General features: G+C 37.4%; 1 protein-coding gene across 6 annotated transcripts in view; it reads right to left on the bottom strand.

The window, feature by feature from the left end:
• Positions 1-26,299, bottom strand: part of TAB2 (TGF-beta activated kinase 1 (MAP3K7) binding protein 2) — an 88,016-nt gene that overhangs the window by 38,494 nt on the left and 23,223 nt on the right. For 2 of the 6 annotated variants that reach the window (XM_055432803.2, XM_088840815.1), the window contains exons 2-3: positions 22,973-23,121; positions 3,075-3,265 (exon numbers count right to left, since the gene is read on the bottom strand). The exons of 1 other annotated variant lie outside the window; for it this stretch is intronic. In XM_055432803.2, coding sequence (XP_055288778.1) covers positions 3,075-3,176 — 102 coding nt within the window. In that variant the 5' untranslated portion in view covers positions 3,177-3,265; positions 22,973-23,121. Of the gene's footprint in view, positions 1-3,074; positions 3,266-14,528; positions 14,775-16,446; positions 16,616-22,972; positions 23,122-26,299 lie in introns of those variants that run through there. 3 more of the 6 variants (XM_055432806.2, XM_055432807.2, XM_055432804.2) reach the window with 3 other exon arrangements.

Here is a 26,299-nt window from a genome sequence, read left to right as displayed (position 1 = left end):
TTCATGGGAAATAGATGGGGAAACAGTGGAAACAGTGTCAGACTTTATTTTTTTGGGCTCCAAAATCACTGTGGATGCTGACTGCAGCCATGAAATTAAAAGACGCTTACTCCTTGGAAGGAAAGTTACGACCAGCCTAGATAGCATATTAAAAAGCAGAGACATTACTTTGCCAACCAAGGTCTGTCTAGTCAAGGCTATGGTTTTTCCCGTGGTCATGTATGGATGTGAGAGTTGGACTGACTGCCGAAGCTGATTGCCGAAGAATTGATGCTTTTGAACTGTGGTGCCGGAGAAGACTCCTGAGAGTCCCTTGGACTGCAAGGAGATCCAACCAGTCCATTCTAGAGGAGATCAATCCTGGGTGTTCATTGGAAGGACTGATGCTAAGGCTGAAACTCCAATACTTTGGCCACCTCATGCGACGAGTTGACTCACTGGAAAAGACTCTGATGCTGGGAGGGATTGGGGGTGGGAGGAGAAAGGGACGACAGAGAATGAGATGGTTGGATGGCATCACCGACTCGATGGACATGAGTTTGAGTGAACTCCGGGAGTTGGTGATGGACAGGGAGGCCTGGCGTGCTGTGATACATGGGGTCGCAAAGAGTCGGACACAACTGAGTGACTTAACTGAACTGAGACAGCATATTATAGAGCAGACATTACTTTGCCTACAAAGGTCCGTCTAGTCAAAGCTATGGTTTTTCCAGTAGTCATGTATGGATGTGAGAGTTGGACCATAAGGAAAGCTGAGTGCCGAAGAACTGATGCTTTTGAACTGTGGTGTTGGAGAAGACTCTTGAGAGACCCTTGGACTATAAGGAGATCCCACTAGTCCATCCTAAAGGAAATCAGTCCTAAATATTCATTGGAAGGACTGATGCTGAAGCTGAAACTCCAAGATTTTGGCCACCTGATGAGAAGAACTGACTCATTTGAAAAGACCCTGATGCTGGGAAATATTGAAGTCAGGAGGAGAAAGGGACGACAGAGGATGAGATGGTTGGATGGCATCACTGACTCAATGGACATGAGTTTGAGTAAACTCTGGGAGTTGGTGATGGACAGGGAGGCCTAGTTTTCTGCAGTCCATGGGGTTGCAAAGAGTTGAACATGACTGAGCGACTGAACTGAACTGAACCTGAGTTGTAGGAGAAGATACTGTCCCCTCACTGTTGCTGCTCCTTTTCAGACTTTCTTTAGTTTTTGACTCCATTTTTATTACCCTTCCTCTTTCATTTTCATTACACATCTGATATCAACAAATATGAGCTATTGATTCACTCACCAAATATTCCTTATGGGCATACCAGTATTATTACTATTATTCATAATGACTGCTAACGTTACTTGAGCACTCATTATGAATCAGTTATCCTACTAGCTGCTTTCCTGCATCATCACATTTAATTCTCTGTGAAGTTTTTTTTAAAGTTTCTATTGTACACTTGAGGAAAATGAGGGTCAGATAAGTTAATTCAATTGCTGCTATTAACTGTCAAATATTGAATTCAAGTCTCTTTTACTCACAAAACATACGCTATTTGTTACTATTAAAAATTTGAAATTTATTTATTTCCCCTTAGCTTTACCTGAGGTATGATGGATAAATGAAAACTGTATATATTTAGGTTGGACAACACGATTCTTTTTAAAGGTTACAGTGGGAGGATTTAATATACATAGACGTTGTGAAATGACCACCACAATTAACACACCTACTACTCCACACAGCCAATTTTTTCTTTCTTCAATTTTTTTTTGGAGTAAGAATACTCAAGATCTGCTCTTTAGCAAATTTCAAATATACAATACAGTACTATTAACTCAAAACATATGCTTTTAAATAATGTACCACAGAAAGAGCCAGACGTATTTGGAGAATTCCAACTAGCTGAGGATGATTAAGGCAAAGGGTATGAGGGAGGAAGGACTAGGCAAGAGGTCACGCTGCAGAAGGCGGCAGGATCTTCGATCGCAGATTTAGTAAGCCCTCATCGAGGTTTATCAGCTTTACTCTGAACGGTCTGAGTAACAACCCTGCGGCTTTTAAGCAGGTAAATATACGATAGAATCTGAATTTAAAAGGATATTTCTAGCAGGAGTGAGAAGGACAGACTAGATAAAGACGAAAACTGGGTCAGACCAAAGGTGGCAGACTAGTTAAGTGTATGGAGACTAGTTAAGTGTATGGAGACTAGTTAAGTGTATGGAGACTAATTAAGTGTATGGAGAACAGGCGACAGAGTGTGAACAAAATGGAGTTACTTGATACCAAATACGGATATTGAGCCTTTCCAAGTTTCATATAATTTAAAACCTTAAAAATCATTCAATAAGAGTAAATATATCTAAGCCCCAATCACCATTTTTAAATCTCCATCTGAACAAGCTGAAAAACTTTTTGACAGATTTCCAGTTTAATCAAATGAGAAGGTACACTATCAAGAAATATTTAGAATTATGCATTTCTAAAATTGAATGTATTAAGAAAACTCTAAAAATGTATTAGAGAGTGACATTAAATGGAAAACTTACAGAGTAAATTAAAAAAATATAAGAATAAACTTTTTTCTTTAGAACTGGGACTTCAGGCATTGTCTAGTCAAATACCTCCATTTTACAGATAAGAAAACTAAAGGACAAAAGGAGGCATACTACTTGTCAAATATGCTTAGGGTGCCATTTAGGATTAGATCCCAAGTTTCCTGATTCCTTATTTAACAATTTTCTCATTTTTCGTATGTAGTGGAAGACCTGGAATTTTTTAAAAGTTCTCCTGGCAAAATGGGGTAAGGGAGGAGTCAAGCAAGCTCATCGTAAATGTGCACCATATATTAATGCTTTATATAATATCTCACTTAATCCTCACATCTACTTTACAAGGCAGGTATTATCCATATGACAGATGGGAAACAGCCTAGAACTTGCTAAAGGCTAAATGACTATCAGACATCAAAGCTCATCTCTCCATCACACTGCACTAATGCCAAAGAAGATAAAAGTGTTTTCTTCCAATGTTTAAAAAAGTACCAAGTTATTAATAAATTCAGAAATCATTAAACACTGACCTGTAACATGCACCTGGATACAACAACTTCAGGTACTTCAGGGAATTTTTGTCGCAGGTCATGCAAAACCTGAAAATCAATTTGGTGGCTTCCTTGGGCCATTCGTATATTGCCTGATCAGGACTATTTGTACAATAGGCAATTCTAGGCCTTAGTGGAAATAGTACTCATCTCTTCTGTCCAAGCATTTTCTGTGAAAGAAAGAAAAAAAATTTTAATGAGAGCTGTTATAGAATTAATATTATCATGGATTTAAAATTTTAATACAAAAGGGTATGTGCTTTAGTATCTAACATTTAGTATAAATTATAAAAATATTTAATCTTATAATGCTTCCAGTATAGTTATACTGTCTTATCAGTTTATAACTACTGATGGCAAACTTTAAAATTTTCTAATTCCTATGTATTTGTGTATGCTTTATAATGGATGTGTCTGCTGCTGCTGCTGCTGCTAAGTCACTTCAATTGTGTCCGACTCTGTACGACCCCATAGACGGAAGCCCACGAGGCTCCCCCATCCTTGGGATTCTCCAGGCAAGAACACTGGAGTGGGTTGCCATTTCCTTCGCCAATGTGTGAAAGTGAAAAGTGAAAGTGAAGTCGCTCAGTCGTGTCCGACCCTTAGTGACCCCACGGACTGCAGCCTACCAGGCTCCTCCATCCATGATATTTTCTAGGCAAGAGTACTGGAGTCGCTTGCCATTGCCTTCTCCGATGGATGTGTCTAAAGGCATTCAAATAAGAAATTATTGTCAAGGTTGTTTTAAAAGGGAAAAAATGAGTAACATCACTGATTTTTTTCTTAATTATCAGAGAACACCCTAAGGAAATAATCTTATTTATTCTACTAAAATTTTTTAAACTTTGGATCCTAAAAAAGTTTGATTCTACAAATAGCTTTGCATGCTTTATCTAAAAATGATCTATAAATCAAAAAACATTTGATATTTTGTCTTAATTTTCACATGTACTTAATCCTTAAATGTGTAATCAATTCATTCTCAGGGACTTGGTAGCATTTTATTCCCTCTGTCTCTATTAAATCAGTATTTTAAAATACTAATGCTTGAGCCGCAACCCCAGAGGTTCTGATTTGACTGGTTGGGAGCAACATGAGCATATGGATTTTTAAAAGCTCCCCAAGTGATTCTAATGTATGGTCCAAGTTGAGAAATACCAAATTTATTTATATCCCTAACATTCTTAACATAAACCATGTTTAATCTTAAAGCCTCTTTGGGATATAAATAGCATATAAATATATTAAACCTATGTAACATATTAAAATATTTAAAATCATACTATTTGCACAATAATTAAAATACAATTCATTTTAGAATAAATTTAACAATAAGACAATCTCTTTAAAACAAATTTCTTATCTGTAATATTTCTCTTTTCATAAGCTTAAATACAAGCCTATAAACTCCATGAATACAGAAACTGGTTTCTCATGTCCCTTACTGCACACCTAGTACTCTGTAGACAGTTAACAGTAGATATTAAAACACTTTTGAGTAATTTTCGTTATGACAGAACTCCTGAATCCTCAATAGGATAAAAGCTCATTTAGATACCATGTTTGGTAAAGACTTTCAAACTTTTTATCATCATTTGGTTAATTTCTCCCTAATTCTTTTGTCTGTGTGACTTCAGCTTAGTTACATCACCTAGGTAAAAACAATGCCAAACCAAATTATTTGCATTACAGATTTCCCAAATCTATTTCCCAAATACACACACACAATATTTTAGCAACCAATGTAATATTTCTACAAATGGGTTGCAAGAGAAACGAAGAGTACTGGAAATTAGTAAATGATATTTAAACATAATATAAGGGACAGTAAACACGCTATATAGCATTGCTCATCTTGAGAAAGTCTCTCTGGACTTCACTCCAGCTATCAACTAACTCATTTATCTGCCCATTCCCTCTTTCAGGCTAAACTCCTTGAAAGGATGGTTTATACTTTGTCTTCATTTCCTCCCTCTTATCACTTTAAAATCTACCAAGTCAGGTTTTCATAGTTTTTCTCCACTGAAACTACTTATCAAAGTTGCCCAGGATCTTCAGATTGTTAAACTTAACGTCACTCCTCAGGCCTCATCTCACTAGATCTCTCTTCAGTTTATACACCAGTCAACCACTCCCTCCTTCTCTAAACAATTTCCTCACTTGGCTTCTGAGATTTATACTCTTCTGGATTTCTACCCACCCACTGGCAGTTCCTTGCAGATCCTCCTCTGGACATCTAAACATTGATGAGTTATGCAGTTCAGACCTAGGGTTTCTTTTCGATTACACCTATGTTCCTTGTCAAGGTAATCTCAACCAAACACACTACTTTAAACAGAGGCTTTACAAATCTCTATGCCCAACTCCAAGGGAGCTCTTTCTCCCTTGAGTTCCAGGCTACATGACCAGCTGCTTTCTTCATATCTAAGTCTGGATATCTAAAATTCACTTCAAAGTTAGTATGTCCAAAATTGAACTCTTAATTTCCCCTACCCAGACCAAATCTTTCCCAGTCTCTTTCATCTCCATATACGGTACCATCAGTCACTCAGTTGGTCCTTCTCACATGCCATATCTAATCTATCATCAAGTTTTGCTGGCTGTTATCTGCAAAAGAATTATTCTGAATTTGATCACATTTTCCCACCTCTATTACTGCTCTTATTCAAGCCATGATCACGGCTCACCTAGACTGCTACTGCCAAGGTCTCCTCCCTGCTTAACTCTTTGCTCCTCCCCTACCTCATACTCCACTGAAGAGTGATCCTTGTGAAAAGTAGATCAGAACAATCATTTCCCCAGCACAAAACCCTGTAACACAAGACCCCTGGCTAACTACCACCTGGGACTTCATCTCCTACCACTGTTCCCTCAGTTCCACACTGAGTTCCCTCACACTGGCTATCTCTCAAAGAGAAGCTAACCTCATTCCTCCCTTGGGGCTTTTAGACTTGTGGCCCCTTTTGCTTGGAACCCTTTTCCCTCAGATATTTGCATGGCTCTCTCACACTTCACCGGAGAAGGCAATGGCAAGCCACTCCAGTACTCTTGCCTAGAAAATCCCATGGATGGAGGAGCCTGGTAGGCTGCAGTCCATGGGGTCGCTAAGGGTCGGACGCGACTGAGCAACTTCACTTTCACTTTTCACTTTCACACACTGGAGAAGGAAATGGCAGCCCGCTCCGGTGTTCTTGCCTGGAGAATCCCAGGGACAGGGGAGCCTGGTGGGCTTCCATCTATGGGGTCACACAGAGTCGGACACGACTGAAGTGACTTAGCAGCAGCAGCTCACACTTCACCAAGATCTCTGATCAGACTGCTTCCTTGACCAATCTCTCTACCTAAAATATTGCCACACTTCTCTCCTCTCCCTCCGGGTCACATCTTCATACCTTGTTTTTATTTCATAGCATTTTATCAATACTGACATATCTACCTATCTGCCTGTCCTTAAAGCATTAGCTCCACAGGATCAAGAACTTCGAAGTTTACAGTTGGATTCCCAGGACCTAGGTCCAAGATGTAACATTTCTTGGATGAAATAAAGGTTTTACTGTATGGTTTCCTCATGTATTTTGTTTCTAAAATGCATTTCAAGTAATCTAGATTTGGAAATTATAATTTGAAGGAGAGGCAAATAAATAAATCCTCAGTCTAATTCAGGACAACCTTTTTTATTTAAAAGAGGATAAAAATAAATTTCAACTCATTCTATTATTAACACATATACAGAAATCTCTGAAGTTCTTTGAAAAAAACTCTTATATGACTATCAAATATACTAACAAGAATATTGTTCAAATGCACAATTGTATTTTAGGGATTCCACTTCCTGAAATGGCAAAGTAGCACCTACTGGACTGATGCTCTCACAAGTAACTTCTGTAACTAAACAAAATATGAAGAGCTTGAAGGCGGAAACAGCAAAGTGGGAGTGGTGGTGCTGGGGGTTGGGAGGAGGAGAAGCGAGTCAGTAGTTGGAAGAAGTAGACAACATGGGGTGACTTTCCATTTTTAAAATGGCTTTTAGCCAGACAGCACATCCCAGTTGTTTTTCCACAGCAAAAGCCCAAACAAGTAAATCTTCAGTCTAATTCGCTTAATGAACCAAAGGACAGATTTTGGCATGACCACAACAGCTGAAAACCTAGCGGGTAAATCACCAAAAGGAGAGAACACCGAATTCTGTGTATAATATCTACACATATCGCTGGTTCCCAAACTATACAGACCTGAGATTCCAAGCAATCAGGCTAAGGTTAAAGTAACAGAACTGAGGTTTCAGTTTGTAGTTTAAGTTCAGCCAAGTTAACTGCCTACTAAAACAAACAAGCAAGCATGCAAACCACTAACCAAACATCAACACATTCTAAAGGAACACAATAGACTTCAGTCTCTACAATGTGTCATTCATAACATCCAAGTTATAATCAAGATTATTACACATAAGAAACAGGAAAAACTGACCCACTGTCAAGAGAAAGGCAACTGAGGGAGACCAAGCCCAAGATGACCCAAATGCTAGAATTAGCACCTAAGGATTTTAAAGCAGCTATTTTAACTATGTTCAGGAATATAAGGGCCAATATGCTCTGATTTCTCAGTCAAGGCAAAAAACAAAAACAAAAACTATAAAAGAAATGCAAATTCAAGAAGTGAAAAATAAAATGTCTGAAATAAAATTCACTGGCTAGGTTTAATCACAAATTGGAAATGACAAAAGAGTCAGTGAACTTGAAGACACAGCAGTAGAAATCATTAGAACATGAAGGATGGAGGGAAAAAAATGACTGAGGCAGGGAAATGAACCTACCCCAGGGACCTGTGAGAAAGAATGAGTGACTCTTAACACACTTGTAACTGGAATTCCAGAAGGAAAGGGGACAGAGAATGGGATAGAAAAAGTATTTAATGAAGGAGTGTCTAAAAACGTCCCCAAGTTAGTAAAAGATCTAAATTTACACATCAAGAAGAACCTGACTGGCTCCCTGGCCATCCTGGAGGTTGTTCTTGGTTGGGAGACACCTCACACTTAAATCAGGAAGCTGGTGGTCACAAGAAGACAATAAAGTTGCCTAAATCACTCAACCCTAGACTCTGTATCAACTCAAGATTCCAACTCCTTATGAAAAGTGGCAAGCACACGTTGGGGTACATGCAGGCTCTGAAAATGGTAAGATGAGGCAATGTGAAACTGGTCATCCTCATCAACAACTGCCCAGGTTTAAGAAATCTGAAACAGAGAAGTACGCCATGTCGGCCAAAACTGGTATCCATCTGCAGTGGCAATAATGTTGAATTGGGCACAGGGTGTGGGAAATACCAGAAGACGCACCATGGCTATCACTGATCCAGCTGATTTGGTATCATTAGAAGCATGCCAAAACAGATTAGTTAAAAGTTAATCATGGAAATTTTCTATAATAAAACTGGTTAGAGTCTGCTTTAAACACAACAAACAAGCAAACAGATCTTGATCAAGAAGATTAGCAAGTCTTAAACAGGAAAAGCCAGAGAAATCACACATAGGCATAATAGTCACTGAAAACCAAAGAAAAAGAAAATCCTGAAAGAAATAAAATAAAGGGCAACAACAATTTAAATGAAGGCTGACTTCTCATCAAAAACAGTGAAGGCCAGAAGATACTTACAAGACAAAATTCAAGTGCTTAAAGGAAAAAGAAACAATTAACCCATATTCTGCATCCAGCAAAAGTAAACTTTAAGAACAAAGCAAGATGATTATTTTTAAATGTAGCCTTGTGGGTGAGTGAATAAGCTTTACAACTAAACACACTATTGAAACAAACAGGTATTTATTTAATTTTGAAAGAAAAACCCTACAATTTAATCTGGAAAATTATTTCTAATAATAAACAGAAATGCGTTTTCTATGGTTAAGATGCAAAATGACTGCTCTTCTGAGAAAAGAATAAAGAAATCATGCTTTACAGGAATGCTTCTAACAATAGGGGCAAAATTTTAGCACCTAACCTGCTGCCAGCTCAAATAATCTGGGAGGAATAAGTTCTTAATGATTTTAAATAATAGCAGAGTATATGTGCTGCGCTCAGTCCCTAAGTTGTGTCTGACTCTGCAACCGCATGGACTGTAGACTGCCAGGCTCCCTTGTCCATGGAATTTTCCAGGCAAGAATACTGGAGAGGATTACCATTTCCTCCACCAGAGGATCTTCCTGACCCAGGGATAGAACCTGCGTCTCCTGCATTGGCAGGAGGATTCTTTACCACTGAGGCACCTGGGAAGCCCAGCAGAGTATATACAGCACTACAAGCCCAACCATAAGTATACTGGAAAGATTTAAAAATGTGCCGTGGTATTTCCTTTCCAAGTTATGTAAGCAACTTATTTCTAACCTCTCAATATCATGACAGTGCAGAGTACTAAGTATCAGTTAATGGCTCAGACTTCATGTTATGATAATTATCAAGTCTTCATTTTCACTACTGTTTACTATGGTGAATTTTTCCAGGACTGTAAGAGTAGTATAACACATGTAACTGTTAACCGTACTCCCAAGAAGAGACCATAGCCTCCAGATCACACATACACAAAAAAACAACAACAAAGAAAAGCAACAGGACTTACAGGTCTGAACAAAATTTGAGCATTTATGAGGTAACTGGATATTTAAAATTGGACTATCATCATCCATTCACAATCCACGAATTTAAGGACTGGCGACCCACTCCAGGACTCTTGCCTGGAGAATCCCATGGACGGAGGAGTCTGGTAGGCTGCAGTCCATGGGGTCGTGAAGAGCAGGGCATGGCTGAACAACTTCATTTTCCCTTTTCCCTTTCATGCATTGGAGAAGGAAATGGCAACCCACTCCGGTGTTCTTGCCTAGAGAATCCCAGGGACAGGGGAGCCTGGTGGGCTGCTGTCTATGGGATCGCACAGAGTCGGACAGGACTGAAGTGACTTAGCAGCAGCAGCAGCAGTACACAGGAGATAACCGTGCTGGAGATACAAGTATTGGGAGTCCATACCCTTGCTCTCCAGGTCACAGAAATTCCTGGATTAAAGACACATCAAAACAAGCTAATAGTTTAGATAACTATTTTAACTTGCCCACTATTTTATCTTCTGTCTGCCTTCTGTGACCAGATCTGCTGACTGCTATCTCAGTCTATCTCATTGCTGATACAATAATGTTTTTCATCCCTTTCACATCATTCAGAAACAGACTACAAGGGAGTATATTAGGAAAAACTACAGATAGCAGCAGCAATAAAAAGGTAGGAGCCAAATCATGCAGTGCCTTTATAGGCCATTAAAATTTGGAGGTTTTATTTTCAGGGTAATGAGAAGAAACTGAAAGATTTAAGCTCAGAGGCAGGAAAGGTGACATGATCAAGAAATCATGTACGTGTGAAGAACAGCTTCAGTATGGAGAAAATGGCAAAAGATGAGAAGACCAGTTAGAAAAATGCTTTAGTCTAGCTAAGAAGGCAGGAGGAGAAGGGGACGACAGGATGAGATGGTTGGATGGTATCACTGACTCAATGGACATGAATTTGAGTAAGCTCCGGGAGTTGTTGATGGACAGGGAGTCCTGGCATGCTGCAGTTCATGGGGTCGCAAAGTTGAACACGACTGAGCTACTGAACTGAACTAGCTAAGAAATAGTTAATACCGTGTAACTGTAGAGACAGCAATGAACACCGAATAGAAGGAAAAACTGAAGGGATAATAAGGAAGTAAAATTTAATAGAACTTGGAGATGGATTAGATATTGGGGTAAAGAAAGAGGTGTAAAGGTTGCTTTCTTATTTGTTCAGATGGTGGTCCCATCTATAAATTAAGGAACAAACTAGAAAAGGTCCAAGAAAACAAAAGAAAGTTTAGTTTTGAACATAATGAGTCTAGGATACCTTTACAACCTCAAAACAGTGATATCACAGAGGGAGCTGGGATATATGGACCTGGAGCTCAGAGTTCTGGGCTGAAGATAAACATCTGAGAGGCATCTTTGGTGCTGGCATTAATTAACCAGTGTAGACGAGACAATCCTACCATATAATTTAGGAATACACAAACAAAAATATTCTTGGTTATACTTTATATGAAAATTAGAGTCATTATTAATTTTTCCCTAAAAGGCCAATGTTCCTTCCAGCCCCAATACTAAACATTATATACAAAATTTGATTGTAAGATATCTTAATTTTTTAACCTACCCTATAATGAAAAATTTAAATAAAAATTTAAAGAAGAACATACGTACATAGTTTTTAAAAGCCAAACAGTATTACAAAGTTTACTGGGGAAACCAGCAGTTTCCCTGCCTCATGCCTCTCCTCTTTTATGCTAGTTCATATTCCAGTTTCGACACTAAGCTGTTTCTTCACATTCCTAGACAAGATGATTTATAGGACTATTTCTTGACTTTTTCAATTTTACACATTTTCTATGGATTTCCTACTATGGAAGATGAAGAGTGAGCTCTGTAACTTAGTTCTCATGCCATAATATAACCATCCTTCTCTACTCCTATGTCCATCTGCCCAATTACTTATTTCATAGTTTTTGCTTAAATCCATATTCAATATTTATATTACTAATCCCTGTAAATACTATCAGCTGAGCCAGTTAATAGATTATGAGGGGTGGATTATATCACCAAGGTCCTTTCCAAACTGGTCTTTCGGGAAGAAAAGTGTGTGTGTTGCTAATAAAAGAGCTATAGAATATTAATCACGTATGACTAAAAGCTGGCTTTCCATCAAGTCCAATAAAACAGCAAAGCTCTTGCAATTCTAACTCTAGGGGAAATGGGGAGACCTGAGAGTGGAGGGGATGGGGTAAACATTACTATACTACCACTGAAGTTACAGATTTAGATGAGATGTGTTACTTTTTAGCAAACCTTGATAAAAGATTAAAAAACAAACAAAACGCCCAAACGATGACTATTCAGTTCAGTTCAGTCGCTCAGTCGTGTCCGACTCTCCGCGACCCCATGAATCACAACACGCCAGGCCTCCCTGTCCATCACAAACTCCCAGAGTTCACTCAAACTCATGTCCACAGAGTCGGTGATGCCATCCAGTCATCTCATTCTCTGTCGTCCCCTTCTCCTCCTGCCCCCAACCTTTCCTAGCATCAGAGTCTTTTCCAGTGAGTCAACTCATCACATGAGGTGACTATACAGACATGTAAAAGAGTCAAGTCGCCTGCTCCTAACCAGGAGGTACCATACAAAGTAAATGACGGAGCAAAGCTAAATTCCCAGAGATCCAACTTTTAAAAAAGGAGTAATTGGTAATATACCTTATATAAATTACTTAGATTTACATAATTTAAACCTGACAGTCAAAGTGTTCCGCTTCAGTATCAAAATCTTATTAATGAATAAATTAAATGTTATTCTCAGTTCACTTCAGTTGCTCAGTCGTGTCTGACTCTTTGCGACCCCATGAATCACAGCACGCCAGGCCTCCCTGTCCATCACCAACTCCTGGAGTCCACCCAAACCCATGTCCATCGAGTCGGTGATGCCATCCAACCATCTCATCCTCTGTCATCCCCTTCTCCTCCTGCCCCCAATCCCTCCCAGCATCAGGGTCTTTTCAAATGAGTCAGCTCTTCACATCAGGTGGCCAAAGTATCAACATCAGTCAAGCTTCAACATCAGTCCTTCCAATGAACACCCAGGATTGATCTCCTTTAGAAGGGACTGGTTGGATCTCCTTGCAGTTCAAGGGAGTCTCAAGAGTCTTCTCCAATACCACAGTTCAAAAGCATCAATTCTTTGGCGCTCAGCTTTCTTTATAGTCCAACTCTCACATCCATACATGACCAATGGAAAAACCATAGCCTTGACTAGACGGACCTTTGTTGGCAAAGTAATGTCTCTGCTTCTTAATATGCTGTCTAGGTTTCCTTCCAAGGAGTAATGTCTTTTAATTTCATGGCTGCAATCACCATCTGCAGTGATTTTGGAGCCCCCAAAAAATAAAGTTAGCCACTGTTTCCCCATCTATTTCCCATGAAGTGATGGGAACAGATGCCATGGTTTTCTGAATGTTGAGCTTTAAGCCAACTTTTTCACTCTCCTCTTTCACCAAGAGGCTCTTTAGTTCTTCTTCACTTTCTGACATAAGGCTGGTGTCATCTGCATATCTGAGGTTATTGATATTTCTCCCGGCAATCTTGATTCCAGCTTGTGCTTCCTCCAGCCCAGTGTTTCTCATGATGTACTCTGCATATAAGTTAAATAAGCAGGGTGACAATATACAGCCTTGACGGACTCCTTTTCCTATTTGGAACCAGTCTGTTGTTCCATGTCCAGTTCTGACTGTTGCTTCCTGACCTGCATACAGGTTTCTCAAGAGGCAGGTCAGGTGGTCTGGTATGCCCATCTCTTTCAGAATTTTCCACAGTTTATTGTGATCCACACAGTCAAAGGCTTTGGCATAGTCAATGAAGCAGAAATAGATGTTTTTCTGGAACTCTCTTGCTTTCTCCATGATCCAGCAGATGTTGGCAATTTGATCTCTGGTGCCTCTGCCTTTTCTAAAACCAGCTTGAACATCTGGAAGTTCACGGTTCACGTATTGCTGAAGCCTGGCTTGGAGAATTTTGAGCATGACTTTACTAGCGTGTGAGATGAGTGCAACTGTGCGGTAGTTTGAGCATTCTTTGGCATTGCCTTTCTTTGGGACTGGAATGAAAACTGACCTTTTCCAGTCCTGGGTTCACTGCTGAGTTTTCCAAATGTGTTGGCATATTGAGTGCAGCACTTTCACAGTGTCATCTTTCAGGGTTTGAAATAGCTCAACTGGAATTTCATCACCTCCACTAGTGTTGTTCATAGTGATGCTTCCTAAGGCCCACTTGACTTCACATTCCAGGATGTCTGGCTCTAGGTGAGTGATCACACCATCGTGATTATCTGGGTCATGAAGATCTTTTTTGTACAGTTCTTCTGTGTATTCTTACCACCTCTTCTTACTATCTTCTGCTTCTGTTAGGTCCATACCATTTCTGTCCTTTATCGAGCCCATCTTTGCATGAAATGTTCCCTTGGTATCTCTAATTTTCTTGAAGAGATCTCTAGTCTGTCTCATTCTATTGTTTTCCTCTATTTCTTTGCACTGATCACTGAGGAAGGCTCTTACCTCTCCTTGCTATTTTTTGGAACTCTGCATTCAAATGGGTATATCTTTCCTTATCTCCTTTGCTTTTCACTTCCCATCTTTTCACAGCTATTTGTAAGGCCTCCTCAGACAGCCATTTTGCTTTTTTGCATTTCTTTTTCTTGGGGATGGTTTGATTCCTGTCTCCTGTACAACGTCATGACCCTCCATCCATAGTTCATCAGGCACTCTGTCTATCAGATATAGTCCCTTAAATCTATTTCTCACTTCCACTGTATAGTCATAAGGGATTTGATTTAGGTCATACCTGAATGGTCTAGTGGTTTTCTCCACTTTCTTCAATTTCAGTCCGTATTTGGCAATAAGGAGTTCATGATCCGAGCCACAGTCAGCTCCCAGTCTTGTTTTTTGCTGACTGTATAGAGCTTCTCCATCTTTGGCTGCAAAGAATATAATCAGTCTGATTTTGGTGTCGACCATCTGGTGATGTCCATGTGTAGAGTCTTCTCGTGTTGTTGGAAGAGGGTTACTCTCAGGTAAGCTTAAAACTTTCCTAAGCAGTAGAATTTCAAGAAACAATATTCTGTTTTAACTATTTGTTTCTAAAATTTTCTGGTGAAAGAACATGTTAATAGTTAAAAACAGAAATAACACTGCTAAATATTTCACCCACAATTCTATATCAGTAGGGGTTGTCTCACTTAGTAAGATGAGACAATTAAATGGTTGGTTAAGTATAAACTCTGATTCCATCACTTCATGGCAAATAGATGGGGAAACATGGAAACAGTGACAGACTTTATTTTTTTTGGCTCCAAAATAACTGTAGATGGTGACTGCAGCCATGAAACTAAAAGACACTTGCTCCTTGGAAGAAAATTTATGACCAACCTAAACAGTCTATCAAAAAGCAAAGATATTACTTTGCTAACAAAGCCTCTGAGGCCTTCCTTTCCTGTGTATGTGGGACAAATCATTTGTCTTAATTGGATAACTCAGACAAAGCTACCTGAAAATCTAATAACAGGTTGAAAATAAGTGCCAGATAAGTGGTATAAACTGTGCTACAGGTGTTCAGAGTGCTCTCAGGCCGGAGGGAGGAGGTGGAAGGGCCTTGAATCATCACAAGGTTGAAGTATGAAGCAAGGCAATCCAATAAATACTAAGCAGGTTCTGGAGACAATGAGTCGGTCACCTGTTTGGCTAGAAGGAGGAGGGACAGGAGGAAAGAGGATTAAGAAGAAAGAGTTTTGGGTGGGGAGTATCTACAAGAGAAGATGAGAAAGGTTGATGAAGGTTGCAAGTATACAGTGGCTTTTATTATAGAAGGTCTTGAGATACACGAATGGTTTTGCCTATTATTATGTAAATCAATATATATATTTCATCTTTGCCCTGTTTGTACATGGTTAATTTTTACTGGAACAAATTTACTACTATAACAAAGAAAAATATAGCTTATGTTGAACATTATGGAAAAACAGGACAAAATACATAAAACTAAAATTCACTTCTCAACTGCACTGGGATTCTCCTTTAGCTTATAGACAATAAGGTAAGAGGTTGTTCCATTTTAACATATACACTTTCCTAAAATTTAACATATATACTATCCTTAAGTGACCTCCAGAGATACTAATTTTTTTCTGTAAACAACAGAATCTCAACCTGGACAGACCCCTAGAAAATTATCTTGTAAATGTGTATAATTTAGGGGGTTACAGAAAAGTCTTGATGCCCAGTAGACTCTTTTTTTTTAACCAGAGGTCCATTCATCTATCCAATTTTACCTCTTAAAACCAACCTGTGACAACAAACAGAAATTGTTACACAAGTAATATTAGTTTCAAAGTGGAGAGACTATCTTGTTCAGTGCTGTATCTTAAATATTTAGAAAGTGGAAGGCAAGTAGTGGATGCTCAGTAAGTATCTGTCATAATAAATCTCTAAATAAAGAGCAGAATAAATCTAGATTAAAGACTACTATAAAAAGTGGTAGCTATCCCTCCAAACTACAGTGTTTGTCTTACCCTTGGCTATATGTGAGTGCTGCTATAATAGTTGCTTTGAAACTGCATCAATGCAATTGATATATTAGGCAACAATTTGAGCACTAAATGAATTCTGCTGTGAATTCATCTGTCAGAAACACTAGGTGAATGCAAAAAACCACACTCAGCTGAACAAGTTGCCTATGAACACTCAAAATGTAAATATGAACACACCTCAAACATCTGCCGGCAACCACAGCTTACTGCAGCTTCGAGGAATCAGTCACACCCATCCACAACTTGTGTTCAACTTTCTTTCCGATTTCAAAAAACCATTCTTCACTTCACAATAACAAGCTTCCACAACTAGGTGAAAGTTCCTTCTATAAGGCAAACTTTAGGACTGTTTAAAAGCAAAGTACAGTATTTATTTGTATAAATATAAGTACTTACACACATCTCTTAGACATTTGACATGTGTAAAATTACACCATCATGCTTTTTAAGGTTTCTACTTTTTAAAATGTTCACTGATGACATTGAGTGTTATACCTCAATTCCATTTTCTTGTTAAGTCCTGTGGGGTTCTATTTTTTAGTTTTTGACTATAGTGGTGCTTTTATATACACTATTTTTTTTATATACACTATTTTAAGTACCTCTTTCATTAATGATGACGTTAACTATTTCATCAAATGTCAAGCAGGTATTAATGGTTGATGTTTCATATTTGATTAATTTAAAAATAATCTACAAATGTAATTTAATGAAAATTTCAAAATTACTTTTAACAGCAAATTATTAGAATTGTATTTCTTGGAACATGATGTTACATCTTTATTAAAGCAAAGCAAATTTTCTGCTCTCCAAAGTCTATAATATCAAATTATTTTCCTAAGAGTTAAAATGTAAGAATTATAGCTATGGCATTTAAAAATCTAAAATTCAAATACTATCATCATTTATGATAAAAAAAGAATAAGTATAATTCATCTTTAGCATAAACTTTAGCATAAAACAGCTATAGTCTTGAATCACTTTACATAGATATTTGCAAAAATAAAATAATAGAAACACACCAAATTAAGTCTCCTAAATGCTACTTACTTGAATTACTTATCATGTTCAGATTTAGTGTTATTTAAAAGCTTAAAGGGGACAAAGGATTATGTTACCAGAAAATGTATTTCTTAACTTCATAAGCCTATGGTAATTTATTTTCTATAGAAAAACAGTAAATATTAAGTGTATTTTATACATGTCAAATGGCTAAGAAGTAACATAATGGCCCACTCTATCTCCTCTTAAAAAAAAATTCCCAATTTACTCATTAATACACTGCCTCAAGTCCATGAATACTGACCATTTCTTATGGTTAAAGGTTTAGCAGTTATAAGTTCCTCTAAAAGGAATGTGCAAGTCAGCCACAGTTGGCAATTTATGTACTGTGGTTTTGTGGTGAGTGCTACCATTTTCTAAGGATCAAGAAAAGTGCAATAAATCTAAGGCAGAATGGTTATAATTCATCAAAACATATTATATAACTAACTACCTTGTGTGTATTTTCCAATTCATACTTCATTATTATTTTCCAATATATTAGGGCTTTAAGATGGAAACAAAGTTACTTCTGAGTGTGCCCCTTTTAATGTAATTTTTGGATAATCCATTTCATGTATAAATATCTTTAAAAGAAAGCACAATATAAACAAATGATATGATAATGAGCTCCTATTTATAGGTAAAGGGAAAAAAAGAGCAGAAAAGAAAATGAAAGCACTTGAACGAACCAGTTTTCATCTTACATCCACCATAAACATTTGGAATGAACTAAGTAAGACTCTGACATGTGAAAATTACAATAACTTGGCTAAAATATTAATCTAAATTGACATTTTAAGATGAAGATTTAGAGAAAGAAGAAATTTCACCAACTGATTCCCATGCAGTTTCTGCCCCTTACCTGACTCCTGTTTCTTCTGTTCATTTCATCAAATTTAACATAATCTTGTTAAGTATGTGCCAGTCTTTCCAATCTAACACTATGGGACTGTTAAAAAGTTGGTTGTTAATCTTGTTATAGTTATGGGGGATGAATTTTATATTAGATGGTCAAGAATAATTTCAAAACTGTACATAAACTTCTATCTCAACATATTTATTATATATAAAGCTATTTCACATTTCTCTAATTATAGATACCCTTAGAGAATATTTAATTTAATATCATATAATTGAATAAAGAACCAGAAACCTCATTATGTAATGCTGCTAAGTCACTTCAGTCGTGTTCGACTCTGTGTGACCCCATAGACGGAAGCCCACCAGGCTTCCCCGTCCCTGGGATTCTCCAGGCAAGAACACTGGAGTGGGTTGCCATTTCCTTCTCCAATGTGTGAAAGTGAAAAGTGAAAGTGAAGTCCCTCAGTCGTGTCCGACCCTTATACTTACCCATAAATCTAGAATGACTTTCATGACAATATAAAGTATGAACATATATGAAAGTGATCATCTACTCAACATTTTGATTTATGACACATTTTCCAATGCATTACTGTTATAGATTTTCATACATACTATACAGTATACACACTGCTTATGCAAACATTTGTTGTGTGTCTACTACTACTCACTCTCTACTACAGTGGGTGCTGAAAATATTAAAATTAATAAAAGCACACTTTTCTACACTCAAGAAATTTACATTTTAGTAGAGGAAGACAAACACATTACCAAGCAAACATAATCACGGATATGTGACTGAGCTGTGCTGCAGTGCACAGGGGAAACATGGGAGAGGCCAGTCAATGCTGAGGGGCGTGGAGAGTGTAAGGGCAGGAGCAATTAAAGAGGGCGGCACCCAGGCTGGGTCTTAGAAGGTAAAAATATGTTTACCAGGTGGACAGGCAAGAGGGAAGAAAATTTCAAACGTAAGTAGCTGCCTGGGAAAAGACTTGAATCAGACAGCATGGCAAGTTTGGGTAACCACAAGTAGCTGGTTCATGTTGAAGGGCAGGGAGTGAGAGGATCAGGGAGAAAGTGTGACACCGGATAAAGCTGAAGAAGCAGGGTAGGCATGGGCATATCATAGATGATCTTAATTGCTTTCCCCTGCCCCATATGTGCTGAATCCCACAAGTCAGCAAGAACAACACACCTCTCACTTTTCAGATCCACCTAATTTATCTCTAAGTCCCAAGCCCTGCCTGGCTCTGTGACATTCCACGCAGTCCCAGAGGCGGGCGTGCAGTCGCTCAGTAACATGCACTGTGTGGCCGTGAGAGGTGAAGCAGCAGCGCTGGAGATCAGGGGGAGGAAGTGCCTAAAACGCAGGCACTGAGGAGAGGCAGGAGAAACTTCACAAAGAATGTAGGACTTGGACTTAGCCATTACAGATAAATCATAAAGAGTCTTGCAGGATATCACTGACAACTGTTTGTGTTAGGGAAAAGACCATGAAAGAATAGGATAAATTTGAAGAATTATAGCTCTACTGCTGAAGGGAAGTGAGATAAGGCTAAAAAGGTGGAAAGTTTTCAATGAAAAATGTAAATTCCAGATTATGTATAAGATCTAAGAAAATTCTACTGGCCCGGAATTTTCATAAATACAATCTACTTTTTGGTTCACCTTAATGTCTGTGATCCATTCCACAAACACTGCCCACTGTAAGCCAGGTAATGTGCTCTAAATGGGCAAAGATGAATAAAATATAGTTCCTGCTTTTGAGAAAATCATAAACTGGTAGAATTCAGATTTATATGAGACTTCTCATAGCATATGTCTCACTTTATCATCCCCACATGTGAAGCAGAGAAGACAAATGTTACTCCACTTTTTTTTTTCTTTTCAACTGAAGAGAATAATGGAAAGATGTATTAAGAAGTGTATTTACAGTTCCAACTAAGTCAGTAGCAGAGCTGTTTTCTAGGCCAGTTCCCAACTGTGGTGTCACTATCTGGTGCTAGCACCATCAGCTGTGAATGAAAATTTGTTGCTGATCATAAAGTACTAGAGCTCCATCTATAACAATATAATGTATCCAACCTATGTGTTTAAAGGGGAGCATATAAGAATGTCAGTTTAGTTCAGTCACTCCATCGTGTCCAACTCTTTGCGACCCCATGGACGTAAGAGTGTCACGTCAGTGTATATCACTAGAAGAACAATCTGAATAACCGTTTAGGAATGAATGAGTAAATCAATGTACAGCAATTTTTAAGTCGAGTAAGATAGCCAAATAATTATATGCAAATGCCTATTAAGACATTACTGGATGAAAAAAGATATAAAACTCATGTATAATGATGCCTCTTGTGTTAAAAAAAAAAAAGACACCAAAAAAAGTTTTAAACAGATAATTTTATATGCATGCACAGGTAATACTCCGAAAGGATACACACTAATTATTTTGGAGACCTGGCTGGGGAATGGAACACATAGACAGGAGGTGGTCCAAGGAGATATAGTCATCTCTGTTATGCTTTAATTTTTTGTAAGAATATATATTCATGTATTTTTGTAAAATTAAGCATAAACAACAGAGATTAGAGCAAATATTTTCCCTATAAAAGTACTTCCTATATATTTTTGATGTATTTCCCCATAACACTACTTGTATTCTGATATGGGGGGTCAGAGAGTAGGAGTAGCATAGAAAGAATTATTTGAAAGTACCAGAACGGAACCAATTCAATGTACTTTCAAATAACTCTATATCTATGCTATCAATGCTGAAATTGTTACTGATATACTTAATAACTGCAACAATGCTCAATCATCAGGAGTCTTGACAGATGGGATTTAAATGTCCACACATAAAGGTGGATAAGGGCACTTTCCTCTAAGCTTACAGCATGGTCATTTTGACTCACCATGGATCAGGTTGTGCTGAACAATGTTAACTATATTATTTCAGTTCTCACAACATTCTTATAAGGAGTAAGTGAGAAAAAACAGGTAAAATTCTTCACACATGATGCCTAATCAAATAAGAGTAAGTGCTGGCCTTCATAGGTATTGCTACTGCCTAATCTCTAACTTTTTCAAGTTTCAACCCTCACTCTACTGCAGTCAACTTTTCAAAAGACTCACTGACTTAAGTGCAAGAACGCTAAGAAATGAATCTGCAATGGATTCTCATGACCTACTGAACTAAATTCAAACTCCTTCATCATACATTTGAAAGCATGTGTGGCATTGCTCCACCATCCATCATACTGTTGTATACCCTACTATTTTGCAGGCATACTGGACTGTTTACAATTTTTAGAACATATTATATACTTTGACTTCTACAACTTAGGAATACTCTTGTCTTTCTTGCTAAAGATTTCTATCTACTCTTCAAGGCTCAGTAGAGATACTACTTTCTCTACAAAGTTGATTCTCTCCAGTTTTTTCCACCTCTATTATGATACTTTTTTATGGTATTACTTGTCCCTAAGCCCACTGAAAACAAGGTTAATTTATTTTTACATCCTTAGTGCACCAATAAAGTGTTTTAGATACAATTTACATTCAGTGATGTAGAACACTTTCACCATTACTCATAGCCCAGTGATAACTAGTAAGACTTCAAACTCAGAAGCAATTCTCTGATCTCCCCTTCAATTCATCCACCAGTGGCGACGACCCCAGTAACTCTGGCAGAAGCTCTCGTTCCTGCCCTGATTCAACACTCAGTGAGATATAATTATTTCAACGGTGAACAAATGAAGTGGTACAGAATCAGCGACCTAATGTTGACAAGATCGGCTGATATTAAATTCATTTTGCATTAATACTGGAGGAAGGCATACAAAGCATAAGCTAAGATATCAGAATCATCTTTTAAAATCACAATTGGGATATAAAATTCCTTTGTTCAACTTTGGAATCTCTAACCTATCTGAACTGAACTTTAAAATCAAAAGATATGTATGGTCATCTACCCTTTAGCAAATAAAGTCACCTTTTATGGATTAACTGTTCCTATATCTATACGAATTAGTAAAAGTGATAAATGTCCTTAAAAGCTAACTTAGCCCTCTAAACATTCACAAGTAGTTTTTTCTCAGTTAAAATCTAAGGTAGTAAGAAACCTTAACTTTTAGTTTTGCGGTTATCGTGCACAACAACTCCAACTACTGATGACTTTCTCATCTGGTTTCTTTTGGGCAATCAAGTAAAAATATAGCAAATACTAGTTATATACTTACATTTAAAATAGAATTAAATGCTTCAGGTAAAACTATTACATAATGCATTACTTGATTCTATCTAGAAATTTTCTTTCAATTTCCCCACTCCCACCCCCACCCCCATTTTTGAAGACCATATTAACTCTTTATGTGAAGGCACTCACGGTGTAGATTAGGTGAGGACCTCAAGACAGAGAACTGTTTCATTTATTTAATTCTCTAAATTACTTGTACCATATGTGAACATCTTAAAGGAAGACAGTTTGGTTGTTTCTGTACTTCTCAATGAAGACCAGAGTACTTTTTGTACATTTTTACAGGACTTAATAGCATTTCCAATTAATTTTTCTTCAATTGTTTTTCCATTAGTTTGCTGTTACAAACAAGCTAAATTAGAAATAGTCAGGCAAAAGGTACGTTAAACTCAATACTAGTTGCATGTCACCCAGTGGTTAGGGATGTTACTAAACTGTGAGCAGGATGACCCAAGTTTTGAAAGTAAAATTTTGGTTATTATAGATTTCATAGTAAGGCAGTTACATGGCTAAGCTTGACTGGTGCCATGGACTTTAGCATACCTGGAAATAGAAAAATTCAAATGGTAGCTGTTCTTGATTGGCCCATTGCCACTTTTGCAGCTTACAAATTTTTAATTAAGTAACTGCAGTGAGCTCATCTCTACTGGATACTTCTTTTCCAGGGCAGGTCCAGGAACTGGGTCTGGAGCCTTGAAAGCAGAAGAGAAACTAGAGTAAACTAGAGGTAGGCAGAACAAGATACGTGACCAGATAACATCGTGAGCTAACAGGAGTGAGGTAGTCCCCAGTGTCTCGCATAGGAAATATTCTTAAATGGAAAAGACTCTCTTAAATTACAAGTTACCAAAAGATGCTATTTGCATTACTTAATTCATTGTCTTAATTTACCCAACTCCACCCTAAACTCCCAACTCTAGAAACTAAACCAGTAGCCTTTATGAAATCTCTACTGGCTTTCAGCAACAAACTGTCCAATATGGGACCAGAGTATACAGAATGAGAAAACCAACAGTAAGTTCATTTTCATTAGTAAGACTGGAATTGTAAAGTTCTCAATTTTAGGTCACTTTTCTCTTTTGCTATCTTATTTCCAATTACCTTCTGTTTCCCTAAATTCCTATAATCAGTTCTCAGACTTTTCTTAAGAAATGCTTTAGATACATCTAAGCAGTGAAATAAAGTTCCAATTTTTAAAAATACTTGGTAATTCTTAAAGAGGGATGCAAAGAACAGCTCATAAGATGTGGTTCTTAACCACACTAGAAATTCTTTTTTCCATTACCAAAATAGAGTCAATGATTTTTTTTTTTTGGTTAGGTCCACATTATTAAAACACACACAAGAAAATTTGCAAGTACAAAGGTTACAGAAATGGTAGGCTATTAAAAATGTTAGACTGTTGTACTAATTAGATTACTAGGGCCTAGAATGATGCTCTTATGCTTGGCTAGCTGATAATTTTAGGAGTGTCTAAGAAAGAAGAGACTCAATCCCACAGTAGTCAAAATAAACTGAATACTCTGCTGCTGTCCAATGATGGCAGATGGTGAGGATTGTAACAGGACAGAAAAGCAGTGAAGATAAGGATGCAAAGAACTTAACGCCCTGCATTTCTAGTAACTAGGACACAACAAAGCAAAATAGAATAAAGTAGTTTTTAAGGACAAGGTCAATTTTCCACCTTTTGTAATGGCATGTTATAGTTGAAAATATTCTGGGAGAGAAAGATCTAGGTTCCAAATCTGGTTCCTGTACAAACTAAAACTCTGCAGAAGTTTCTGTTCTATTAAATGGGATACCATCCCCTACCTCACTGGATTGTCATGAGAATTAGCACCTAACAACCTGGCAGACAGTAGGTATTCAATAGTTTTCTATATGCTCAGTTGTGTCTGACTCTTTGTGACCCCACGGGCTAGAGCCTGCTAGGGTCCTCGGTCCTTGGGATTCTCCAGGCAAGAATACTGGAATGAGTTGTCATTTCCTACTCTAGGGGATTGCCCCGACCCAGGGATGGAACCCACATTCTATCATCTCCTGCAATGGCAGGTGGGTTCTTTACCACTGTGCCACCTGGGAAGCTTTGCTCTAAACATCTGAGTATAATTAAGCTTTCATTTTCATAAAATGCTGAAATGACAGCTGTGTGGCAAGCTTTAGCTTTAAATAACTCAGTTGCATCACATCATAAGAGAGATAACCTGATTTATCAACACTGATCCCAGAACAAGGCAAATGTAAGAGAGCTCAATTCTGAGAACTGATGATAAATAAAAATACAACAATTTACATTTAGGATAAAGAGATTAATGGTAAATTAATGGTAAACAAGTAAGTAGACATGTAACTCTTCCTCTTTCAAGTAAAGCAGAAAATACTTTTGTCAACACACCTCTAGTCAAAACATTACAGAACTGTGTTTTTTAAAAAACAAAAGGAATCAATATATGATCTAACTTGGTCTTTAAGTCAGGAAATGCTTTAAGGGCGTAGAAAACCCTTACATTTGAGCAATAATTTTCCTCTTACTGATAGAACAGTGGGTTCCACATAAAATTATTATTTACCAAATATGGTTCAGAGCTCAGATTACACCTTCCCTGGCATTACCAAGTAATAGAGCAAGTATCACAAGCCACAAGGAATTCTAAAAAGAAAAAACCTTAAAGTTTACTTGAAATGTGTTCACTGCTGCTGCTGCTAAGTCACTTCAGTCATGTCTGACTCTGTAAAAGTTAAGATGGAAAGAATCTTACTGAAAATAGACAATATACTTAGAGATGATAAGATAAGTAAGTTTTGCCAGAAGGCATAATAAAGAGTATTTAAGAATGAGGATTCCCATTCATTAACCCATATGGATAGGCTTTCAGTTTACAAACCATTGAAAAAAACACTTTTCTAGATAAACCATTAATTTTTTGGTGTTTTTATCTTATAACCAGATTATCACATTGAAATCTCATTACTCACATAATGTTTCAGTTGATTCTTTTGGATTTTCCAGATATAAACTGTCATTTACAAATAAATGTGCCTCCTCCCTTTCAATAATTACACCTCTTATTTTGTTTTTGGCCTAATTATATTGGCCAGCATTCTCAAGACAATGTTATGTAACAGTAATGCCAGCCAGACCTCTTTTGATTCATGAGTTTTTAAAAGGAATTTAGTATTTCACTAAATACTAAAATAGAAATTCTAGTATTTCACCATTTCTAGTAACAAAATGCTGGCTTCTGGTCTGAGATATATAAAATCTTATATATCTATGTTCATTTCTTTTTGTTTCACTAAGGATTTATTAGAAATAAATGTTGATTTCCCTTCCTTTGATATCCCTCAGGATATTCACATGTCCCATCACCTAATCGGACTTGATTTATTCCTAACGGGAACACCACTCATTTGTAGTATTCTGTTAATGTAATGCTAGATTCCATTTGATTATGTATTTTTTGCATCAAATTATGTGAGACTGGTGTGTAATCTTCTTTTATGCTCATATTTTATGTTATCTTGGTTTTGTAAAAAGAATATGGAAGCTTACTTTTTTCCCTCTATGTTCTGAAATACATAATTATCTGGTGCTTTTCATAAGGAAGAGTCTCTCTACCAGTTAAGACCAACATTTTCATTTATGGCTCCAGATTCTATCCTTTTTTTTCTGTTTCTTTGAGAAAACCAACATCTTTTCTTTTCAATCTCTCACTTCAACCTATGAATATGTTTAACTCTTAACCATCTTAAACATACATCATGCCCAAATTTGTACCGCAACAATTTTCTTTACTAGTTGAGTCTTGTTCAGCAAGTATTTATTTACAAAGCCATTTATTAAAATTGCTACTCTATTCAAGGCACTGA

Source organism: Moschus berezovskii, chromosome 10 (genome assembly GCF_049115385.1).
Source record: "Moschus berezovskii isolate FMDL1 chromosome 10, NW_MosBer_1.0, whole genome shotgun sequence".
Classification (NCBI taxonomy): domain Eukaryota; kingdom Metazoa; phylum Chordata; class Mammalia; order Artiodactyla; family Moschidae; genus Moschus; species Moschus berezovskii.
This window is presented reverse-complemented; position numbering and strand designations above follow the sequence as displayed.